Source organism: Panthera pardus, unplaced genomic scaffold (assembly GCF_024362965.1).
Source record: "Panthera pardus isolate Hobbes unplaced genomic scaffold, ASM2436296v1 HiC_scaffold_5, whole genome shotgun sequence".
Classification (NCBI taxonomy): Eukaryota; Metazoa; Chordata; class Mammalia; order Carnivora; family Felidae; genus Panthera; species Panthera pardus.
The window spans coordinates 18,465,008-18,474,026 of record NW_026526980.1 but is presented as its reverse complement, the minus strand read 5'-3'; the positions used below and the strand labels follow the sequence as shown (position 1 = coordinate 18,474,026).

General features: G+C 58.1%; 3 protein-coding genes across 9 annotated transcripts; 2 read left to right on the top strand and 1 right to left on the bottom strand.

Annotated features, from left to right (window-relative positions):
• Positions 1-542: 542 nt before the first annotated feature.
• LOC109256537 (bolA-like protein 2) lies at positions 543-1,521 on the bottom strand. The gene is made up of 3 exons (XM_053894299.1): positions 1,346-1,521; positions 1,161-1,258; positions 543-867 (listed from the first exon to the last, which is right to left on the bottom strand). The coding sequence occupies exons 1-3, from the start codon at positions 1,406-1,408 to the stop codon at positions 768-770; spliced, it is 261 nt and encodes an 86-aa protein (XP_053750274.1). The 5' UTR covers positions 1,409-1,521; the 3' UTR covers positions 543-767.
• A 179-nt stretch (positions 1,522-1,700) lies between these two features.
• LOC109256536 (structure-specific endonuclease subunit SLX1-like) lies at positions 1,701-5,252 on the top strand. 4 transcript variants are annotated; one of them, XM_053894297.1, is made up of 7 exons: positions 1,701-2,058; positions 2,619-2,670; positions 2,777-3,115; positions 4,175-4,302; positions 4,469-4,556; positions 4,641-4,701; positions 5,130-5,252. In XM_053894297.1, the coding sequence occupies exons 1-6, from the start codon at positions 1,853-1,855 to the stop codon at positions 4,668-4,670; spliced, it is 843 nt and encodes a 280-aa protein (XP_053750272.1). In that variant the 5' UTR covers positions 1,701-1,852; the 3' UTR covers positions 4,671-4,701; positions 5,130-5,252. The 4 variants fall into 4 exon arrangements, with proteins under 4 accessions (XP_053750272.1, XP_019287469.1, XP_019287470.1 ...); XM_019431926.2 differs by lacking the exon at positions 1,701-2,058 and adding an exon at positions 2,418-2,526; XM_019431924.2 differs by lacking the exon at positions 5,130-5,252 and having other exon boundaries at positions 4,641-4,750.
• Positions 5,253-5,814: 562 nt separating this feature from the next.
• Positions 5,815-8,994, top strand: LOC109256521 (sulfotransferase 1A1). 4 transcript variants are annotated; one of them, XM_019431898.2, is made up of 8 exons: positions 5,815-5,928; positions 6,665-6,840; positions 6,947-7,072; positions 7,164-7,261; positions 7,684-7,810; positions 7,908-8,002; positions 8,485-8,665; positions 8,796-8,994. In XM_019431898.2, exons 2-8 carry the CDS (start codon positions 6,693-6,695, stop codon positions 8,906-8,908), a joined length of 888 nt encoding a protein of 295 aa, XP_019287443.1. In that variant the 5' UTR covers positions 5,815-5,928; positions 6,665-6,692; the 3' UTR covers positions 8,909-8,994. The 4 variants fall into 4 exon arrangements, with proteins under 4 accessions (XP_019287443.1, XP_019287441.1, XP_019287445.1 ...); XM_019431896.2 differs by having other exon boundaries at positions 5,816-5,928; positions 6,657-6,840; XM_019431897.2 differs by having other exon boundaries at positions 5,829-5,933.
• The last annotated feature ends 25 nt before the right edge of the window (positions 8,995-9,019 follow it).

The following is a 9,019-nucleotide window of genomic DNA, read 5'->3' as shown; positions in this document are numbered from 1 at the left end:
CATAAACCCAAATATAACAGCTAGAACCATAAAGCTTTTAGATGAAACCATGAGAGCATATGTTGACAACCTTGAGGTAGGCAAATGTTTTGGATACAGAACCAAAAAAAAGCACTAATTACAAAGGAAAAATGGATGCACTGAGAAAATGAACGGGCAAGACAGACTGGGAGAAATATTCAGACTACATGTGCTTAAGTGTTTTATTTTTTCCAAAAGAACTTTCGCATTATTCAGGCCCAAGACATCCTGTTACTATATTCTGTATTAACTGGGTTTTTTGTTTGCTTAAGTCAGATAGGAGACATTGTACCATGGGAACTTTCTGATTGACTTCTCCTACTTAACTCACCCTCTTGTGAATGTTGGTTCCTTTTTCATAAATGCCTTGCCCACTAGTCAATGAGTACTTACAGTGGAGGCAGTAGATTTTAGATCATATTAATCCTTGTAAAGTAATTGGGTGTTAGCTGAAGCCAAAAGGCAATACCAGTAGCCTCTGTTGGGAAGAAACGATAGCGTGTGAGTTCATTGAGGCTCAGTTTTGTTTTTGTTTTTTGTTTTTATCTGATTCAACACTTAAGGCCTTGTGGATATGTGAAAGACTTGTCCAAAGTAAGACAATGGAGAGTAGGGGTGGGGTGGATCAGGGAGAAACCAGGCTCTAGATTAAAGCTCAGCACCCTTCCCACCCTCCCCCCCACAACACGCTGACACAGAAGCTGGCCCTGATTCATAATTTAATGGCTGTGCAGGCCTAGGTCTCTTTATTTCTGCTGCTCACGGGTCCACTGCTCTGGGGTCAGAGTTTTCTGCTCAAAGGCATGGATGTGCAGAAGCTCTTCTGCTAGGCACGTGTTCACCAGCCTGGGGGAAAGATGGGGTTAGGAAACGGTAGGTGGAGGCCTGAGTTGCGATTCCAGAATGTAGGGTGATCAGGGAGACTGGAGGTGTCACCCAGGTTGTGTCCCCAGGACGTGCGGACCAAAGAGGAAGAGGGCCTAAGTCTCAATCCAGGGGCCACGAAGGCGGCATCCTTGGGGTCGTGGTCACCGTGCGGGGCCGCACTGGTGGGGGTAGGGAGTTAGGTTGAGGGGAGTGGCCAGGGTTGTGGTCCCGGCGCTGGGGTCGCGCTGAGTGAGGGGCTCCCGGGGCCTCACCGGTGTCTTTGAAGCAGCGGCTTCCCCTCGAACTTGGCCGACACCACCAGGACTCGGAAGCTGGACGCGCAACGGTTGGGAGTCGTGTCCTCTACTTCCTATGGGGAACAACGGTGTGGGGAGTATGAAACCCGCCCCTCAGGCCCTTTCCCCCTCGTTGGGCGAATCTAGACCGCCCAACTCACCACGTGCTCTGCCTCAAGGTCCCGCTGCAGCTTCTCCCGGAGGTACTCGGCGCTGAGTTCCATTGCGGCAGCCCAGAAGGGGCGGCAGCTCAGCGGGGATGGAATCCCAGCTCCCACCGCAGCCACACCTCTTCCGCCCGTACTGACGCCACTTCCGTCAGAGTCTCGACTTCCGCCCTTACTAAGGCGTTTGTAAACCCGGCACTTCCGCCCTCAGGCAAGTCCAGCTTTCCAACAGTCCTAGGTTTCCGCGCTTACCATCAAGCAGCCAATCAGAGTCAGCCCAAGGACCGAATCGGGCGGTAATAAGTGCCCGCCGCCTGCACAGCAGCCCGGGTCCCGTGGGCCGGTTTGGACACCCTAGCTCCAGTCAGTCAGGAGAGGGTGCGCGAATCTGCATTGCCGTGGCCTCGAGGGTATCTCGGGATCGCCTCCAAACGCTTTTTCCGAGACAAGCATCTTGCGGCCCTGGCAACTCAGTCCTCCCTAAGGTCATAGGCCACAGCAATGAACCCACAAGTGCCGATGGGCCCTGAGGGGGACGCGGCGAGGCCCGGGCGCTTCTTCGGCGTCTATCTGCTCTACTGCCTGAACCCTCGGCACCGGGGTCGCGTCTACGTGGGGTTCACCGTCAACCCTACTCGTAGGGTCCAGCAGCACAACGGGGGCCGCAAGAAAGGAGGGGCCTGGCGGACCAGCGGGCGCGGGCCCTGGTAAGAGGGAGTGGATTGCTGTCTGGAGCAGGGCTTCCAGGGAGAGGCGAGGCTCTGAGGGGGAGAGGCCTGCCGAGAGGGGCGGGGCCAAGCCAGTGACAGTGGGCGGAGCCGGTGCGGTGGCTGAGAGCAGGGCCGGGATGCGAGTTCCTGGTGCAATGGCACCAGGCGTGGAGGAGCACGGTGGGGAGGCGGAGCCCTGTGAAACTCGGCTGTGGGACTAAGAGGCAGGGATTGAGTGAGAAGGGGACTGAGGATCTAGGGTTGGTCCGGTGACTGCGGCTGATGAACAAGGCTGGGGTTGTACCAGAGAGAGTCTGCAAGGGAGAGGACAGGGGGAGGGCAGGAGGCGGGGCCTGTGCTGGAGGCGGGGCCTGAGGTTGGCAGGTGTGAGAGGATGCACCTTCGCGAAGGGGACGGGGCCTCGCGGACTAGGCTTGAAGCCTGGCATGAGGACTTCACTCTCAGGTAGGACTGGGGGTGAATCATGGCCAGGGGGTTCAGCTTGACGCGGGGTGAGGCGGGGGGCTCACAGGCCGCGCCCTCGTTCTTTTCCCCAGGGCGATGGTGCTTATCGTGCACGGCTTCCCTTCCGCCGTGGCCGCCCTTCGGGTAAGAAAGGAGACGGGGACGGTGGGAGAATGGGCTGGGGCTTCGGGCCTTCCCCTGGCGGCCCCCTTCCTGGGGCGTCCCTGAAGCCCCTACTCTCCGCCCGCAGTTCGAGTGGGCCTGGCAGCACCCGCAAGCCTCACGCCGCCTGGCTCACGTGGGCCCGCGCCTGCGCAGCGAGGCCGCCTTCGCCTTCCACCTACGCGTGCTGGCGCACATGCTGCGTGTGCCGCCTTGGGTGCGCCTCCCGCTCACCGTGCGCTGGCTGCGCGCCGACTTCCGGTGTGATCTCTGCCCACCGCCACCGCCGCACATGCCGCTGACCTTTGGGCCTCCGCCGCCCCGCGCCGCGGCCCCGAAGCGTCGCGCCGGACCCTTAGCTGACCTGGAGTCCGAGCCTGACCCAGATGCCGAGGCCTGCTGCGCCCTGTGCGCGCGCTCCTTCCAGGTGAGCGGCTCCACCTGGCCTTCAGGGTTCGGACGACTTGGGATCCAGCTGTTTATTGAGGGACCGCGCAGCCCACTGACACCTTTTGCCCTCGTTTCTCAAATGGGGATGAGCCTACTTGCTGCCATTCCTCAGAATCAGTGCCCTTCTGCTCAGGGCCTGTGCCTTTCCCCTTTGACTGTAAGGCTCTTCCCTAGACTTTCGGTCTTTATAAAGTGCCACCTTCCCCTTCTCCATGAAGTCTTCCTTGGCTCTCCATCTAAAACTGCAATTCTTTCTTGTACACTTCCTTGCCTTTTTTTTTTTTTTTTTTTAAACCTAAACACTTATTGTTTAACATGCTAGGTGTTTTATTCATCTTGTCAGTTTCTCCCACCGCCCATACAAGGCCAGGTCTTGTTGACTGCTGTAGAAAAGGGTCGGGAAAACAGACAATACATATTTAACAGATTAACTGAAAGGATGGGCCTGACTTCTTCAGAGCTCTCGGGAAATGTAAATTGAGTACCTGCCATTCAGAGATTAAGTGACCTGCCTGAGGTCGGTTAGCTGGAAGAACTATAGGCCTGGCTGCAGTGGCCGTCCTGTGTATATAATCATTGCCCATGGGGCGGCTGGGTGGCTCAGTCGGTCAGGCGTCCGACTTCAGCTCAGGTCATGATCTCGCGGTTTGTGAGTTCCAGCCCGGCGTTGGGCTCTGTGCTGACGGCTCGGAGCCTGGAGCCCGCTTCGGATTCTGTGTCTCTCCATCTGTCGGCCCCTCCCCTGCTCACGCTCCGTGTCTGTCTCTCAATAATAAATAAACGTTAAAAAAATTTAAAAAATATATAATCACTGCTCATGCTGAGAGGAAACTGATTAGCTTGGTCTCTGTGGGCAAGTGCTGTAACCTCTCCGTGCTTCAGTTTCATCTATAAAACGCAAATAGCAGTAGTATGTGCCTCACAGCATTGTTTAATGCAAAGCCCCTGGAACAGTATCTGGTCCATAGAAATTCTGAGTGTTTAGCTACTTCATTCCTCCCGCTTTTCTCTCTTACCTGCCTACCACCTCTGACAGGATGAAGAGGGCCCCCTGTGCTGCCCCCACCCTGGCTGCCACCTCAGGGCCCACGTGATCTGCCTTGCAGAGGAGTTCCTGGAGAAGGAGCCAGGGCAGCTTCTGCCCCTAGAGGGTCAATGCCCTGGGTGAGTCCAGCACCCCTGCCCCAGCCTGGCCTACCTTTGGGAAGATGGTGTCGGTCGTCCAAGTCCAGGCCCAGGGCAGCCGAGTCCTTATCTTGGCACTCAGGGCCGAGCCTGGAAGAGGCTTGTGATCCTGACTGTGTCTCCTACCGACTGCACCCCTTGGTAGCTGTAAGAACTCACTGCTGTGGGGAGACCTGATCTGGCTGTGCCAGATGGGCACCGAGGAGGAAGAAGAGAACTTGGAATTAGAAGAGGTGAGAGGTGGCTTTGGCCCCGGCCTCCCCCTCCCCCGCCCCACCCCCCCAGGCTGCCTTTGACCGGTCCTCTTGTTTCCACAGGAACACTGGACAGACATGCTGGAGACCTGATCCTCGCCCACTGCTTGTTTGTGCCACTCCTGCGGGTCTGGGCGGTTTTTACTTGAGCACAATAAAGAGTCTTGAGTTAACGGAACTTCCTGGTGTTTGCTGGGGGCTGGAGGCAGAGGCCCTACCAGTCACTGGGGCCTGAAGAGAAGAGCAGAGGCAGGGAGAGGCTGCTGGCCTGTGTGGATGAGCCTCTCCTCTTTCTGGAGGCCCGGGTGCCTCAGCTGTCCCTAGCACGCTTCTGACATCACACAGTGCTTTGCTTGGGGGGCACACTCTTGACTCAGAGCCCATCCAAATCCAGTGCCCAGCTTGACTCTGGACTTTAATACAAATAGGAAGGACAGAGGCCAAGAGTGCGGTGGAGGCGGGGGCGGGGGGTGGTGGGGGCGGGGGGATACTCTACCCCCATGGGGCCCCGTGGCTCTCTAAGCCCCAACTCCTTCTTGTCTCTGTCTGCAGAGCCCCTTCAGACCCAGTGAGAGAAAAGCACCTTCTGGGGGCCATGGTTCTTTTACCAACCATGAATGAATCTCCATGAAATCCCTTGGGAATCATGAAGCTGGACTCACTCCCAGGGTTATTAGACTCGGCATTCTTCCTCTCTTTTCTGCTCCACCCCAGACTCTGTCATGCTGCCCACCCACATTGCTCTGTACTGGCCTTGCTGTCAGAGGTCAAGAGTAACAGTTTTTAGAATCCCTGGGCTGCTGGGGGCCTGTGTGCCACCCCCAGCCTGAGCCTTTGGCATCTCCAAGACTGGCCTGGAGCCAGCCAGGAAGGTGAGTGACCCTGCTCACGGGAGTGTCCCATTTTTCCTCTCCACCCTGCCCCCTCTCAACTGGCTGGATCCATTAGAAAAAGCTGTTGGTTGGCCCGCCCTGCAGGGGTGGAGTTTGGAAGGCAGGTCGGGAGCCAGGATTACAGCTCAAAAAACCCCCAAAAGACAAAAATGAAAGCTTATTGGGCTCTGTTGTCTAGATTCACTCTTATTTTCTGCATGCTAAACCCATATCTTGGATTTTCAGGTCAGTCTAAGCTTGGCTCTGGCTAAGGTGCTGAGGAGGGGAGCACAGGGGGGCCCTCCCACTCTAAACTCCACCCTTTCCTTCCTGGAGGACGGCCAGATCCCAGTGCTGGCTCCAGAGACCTCCCACTTTGGACTTAGAAACGCTTCAGCTCAGAAAGCAAGTCTGTACTCCCCACAACTGCAGCCAGTAAGCCACAGCACAAAGGAGCCACAAGGCCAAGATCCAGAGAGGTGTGGTGAGTGCTGGGGTGGGCTGGGCTGGCCAGACTTCCCTCACTTGGCGTCGCTAGCTCCTCTCTCTCCAGATCCTCTCTCTCTGCTGCTGCCTCTGATAGCATGGCATCCTTGTGCTTTCCCTCGGGAAAGCAGTCTGCCAACTGCAACCCGGTCCGAAACCCCCTTCCGTGACTCCTCTCTTTTGCTCATCTACATCTCAGACTTTAGCCCCTAAAGGAAGCTCAGTTGCTCAGCTGGGTGTGTTTATCTCCGAGCCAAGATGGAGTGTGGTTGGACAAGTGGGGTCACAGGCTGGCCTTTGGGATGTTTCCACATGTGAGGGGCCCAAGGAGCTCCAGGGGACGACAGGGCGAGGAGGCCAGTGCAGTAGGCCAGGGGCTGAAGCAGGAAGTAGTATGAAAAAGAAAACAGGCGGGGACTTAGGACAGGCAGCCTCTAGAGTAGTTTTCTCAAGTGCACACTGGAATCTGGAGAGCTTCCCGAAAACTGGGATTGGGCCCCCAGAGTGATTTAACTGGATTGGGGTGTGGCCCCAAGCTCTGGGATTTTTCAGGCCCTTCAGGTGAAGGTGCAGCCGGCGTTGTGACCCTCTGCAGGTTACGTGTGGCTTTGGACCCCCGCCCCCGCCGCTCGCTAGCCTTGTGAGTGGGGGCAAGTCACCCAGCCTTCAGTCCCTTATCTTAAAGCAAAGGTTTCAGTAGATGGCATGTTGTGATGTTAAGGGAAGTAGGCTGCACTCTGGCCCCTGACGCAGCGGCATGGAGCTGGTCCCGGACACCTCACGCCCGCCACTGCAGTACGTGAAGGGGATCCCTCTCATCAAGTACTTTGCCGAGGCACTGGGGCCACTGCAGAACTTCCAGGCCCAGCCCGATGACCTGCTTATCAGCACCTACCCCAAATCCGGTAAGTGATGAGGGCCACCCACCCCTCTCCTGGGCCACAAGTCCCGCGTTGGGCCAGCAGGGGGCCACCCGCAGCCCTGTCCGCCTCCTCTTTCCCTGCTCTCCAGGCACCACCTGGGTGAGCGAGATCCTGGACATGATCTACCAAGGTGGCGATCTGGAGAAGTGTCGCAGGGCCCCCGTCTTTATCCGGATACCCTTCCTTGAGTTCAAGGCTCCAGGGATTCCCACAGGTGTGCAGTAGGGCTCTAGGGCCACGTGGAACGGAGGGAGGAGGCAGGACTGGGCTCTAGCTCGGCAGACCTTTCCCTGCCCACGGCACAGGTATGGAGGTTCTGAAAGACACACCGGCCCCACGAATCATCAAGACGCACTTGCCCCTGGCCCTGCTCCCTCAGACCCTGCTGGATCAGAAGGTCAAGGTGAGTGGCAGAGGAAGCCATCCCAGTTTTGGTCCTGAGAGGAAGGTCTCATCTTAAGGGGGGAGGCTGTCTGCCCCATCCTGTGGTAGAAGTCGGTGAAAGTGAGCCTCCTCTGTGCAGAGCTGTGAAAGGCAGTCTTCTCTGCAGGCCTCCCCAGGCCCGCAGAGGAGGGGGCTGGTGACAGTGGGGCACGCCTGGTTCCAAATCTGGGTATGGCGGCACTGAGGGGATTAGATTAGCATCAAATAGGGTTCCAGGGACACAAACAAGTCAGCCTCTAAGCCAGTTTCCCCTCTGGTCAGACCAGGGATAACTTCCCTCGCAGGGATGCTGTGAAAGGTGGAACATCCAGTGCCTGGCTCACTGTGTGGTGATGATGCGTGGGTGTGGGGGGGGGGGGGGGGGGTCGTCTGCCCCTCCAGGTGGTCTATGTTGCCCGCAACGCAAAGGATGTGGCTGTCTCCTATTACCACTTCTACCGCATGGCCAAGGTGCACCCTGACCCTGACACCTGGGACAGCTTCCTGGAGAAGTTCATGGCCGGAGAAGGTGGGGCTCAATCTGGAGGAAGGAGTGGGGTGGAGCTGAGCAGCGGTCAGTCAAAACTAATGCCAGCTCTGTGTCCCTGCCCCTGCCCTTTCCCCAGTGTCCTACGGGTCCTGGTATCAGCACGTGCGGGAGTGGTGGGAGCTGAGTCATACCCACCCTGTTCTCTACCTCTTCTATGAGGACATGAAAGAGGTGAGGTCACCCGCTGCCACTTCTCTCCAGAGAGCCAAGAAGCCCACGGGGACCTGCCGAGGCCCTCTCAGCCACCTTCCCCATGGCAGCCCCCACGTCAGTCCCCGGGACCCCCCCCGGCCCGCCTTCCCGCCCGGGACATGGAGCTGCGGTGCCACCCGGGGGGCAACACTGTATGGCTCGTCTCAGACCGGAGCGACGCCTGGCCATCCACTGGCCATTTACTGCTGCTGTTCTCCCTGGGGCCAGAGTTCTGAGAGACGACTGTCCCTGCCCTCACCCGTTGGGACCCAGGCAGAGCTTGTTACAGGGTCACAGGGCGGCGGCAGTTAATATGCCTCCAGGGAAGGCAGGCCCAAGGAGCTGGGGCTGGGAGGGCCGGAAGCGGAAGCGGCCAGGTCCCCCAAGGGGTTGGGAGGCCCCCTTTTGTTTGCTCAATGAGCGATCCCAACCTCTACTGAAGAGCCCCTCTGCTGCTCCAGAACCCTAAAAGGGAAATTCAGAAGATCCTGGAGTTTGTGGGGCGCACCCTGCCAGAGGAGACCGTGGATCTCATCACCCAGCAAACGTCTTTCAAGGAGATGAAGAAGAACCCCATGGCTAACTACACCACCATACCCCCTGACATCATGGATCACAGCGTGTCGGCCTTCATGAGGAAAGGTGAGCGCCCGGGCGGCTGGCCGGGCGGGGAGGCAAGCGTGGAAGCAGGGCGAGAGCTGCCCGAGCCACCCGGGGCCGCCTCTGCCGCCAGGACGCACAGCCACGCTGCCCTTCTTCCTCGCGCCCACAGGCGTCGCGGGGGACTGGAAGACCACCTTCACCGTGGCCCAGAACGAGCGCTTTGACGCCCACTATGCGGAGAAGATGGCGGGCTGCAGCCTCCGCTTCCGCACGCACCTGTGAGTGGTGCTCCCCGAGGCACGCCCGCGGCCCCACTGCTGTGACCCGGCCTGACCCCGGGGTCGAGAATAAAATTCCGTTTGTGTTAACACCCTGAGTCTCTAATGCGAGCAA

Coding starts and splice junctions, on each gene's coding strand:
- LOC109256536 (XM_053894297.1), top strand. CDS start 1,853: ATGAACCCACAAGTGCCGATGGGCCCTGAGGGGGACGCGGCGAGGCCC. Junction 4,303..4,468: donor CTAGAGGGTCAATGCCCTGG/GTGAGTCCAGCA, acceptor ACCCCTTGGTAG/CTGTAAGAACTCACTGCTGT. Junction 4,557..4,640: donor AGAACTTGGAATTAGAAGAG/GTGAGAGGTGGC, acceptor TTGTTTCCACAG/GAACACTGGACAGACATGCT.
- LOC109256521 (XM_019431898.2), top strand. CDS start 6,693: ATGGAGCTGGTCCCGGACACCTCACGCCCGCCACTGCAGTACGTGAAG. Junction 7,262..7,683: donor TGCTGGATCAGAAGGTCAAG/GTGAGTGGCAGA, acceptor CTGCCCCTCCAG/GTGGTCTATGTTGCCCGCAA. Junction 8,666..8,795: donor GTCGGCCTTCATGAGGAAAG/GTGAGCGCCCGG, acceptor TCGCGCCCACAG/GCGTCGCGGGGGACTGGAAG.
- LOC109256537 (XM_053894299.1), bottom strand. CDS start 1,408: ATGGAACTCAGCGCCGAGTACCTCCGGGAGAAGCTGCAGCGGGACCTT. Junction 1,259..1,345: donor ACCTTGAGGCAGAGCACGTG/GTGAGTTGGGCG, acceptor TGTTCCCCATAG/GAAGTAGAGGACACGACTCC. Junction 868..1,160: donor CCGCTGCTTCAAAGACACCG/GTGAGGCCCCGG, acceptor TCTTTCCCCCAG/GCTGGTGAACACGTGCCTAG.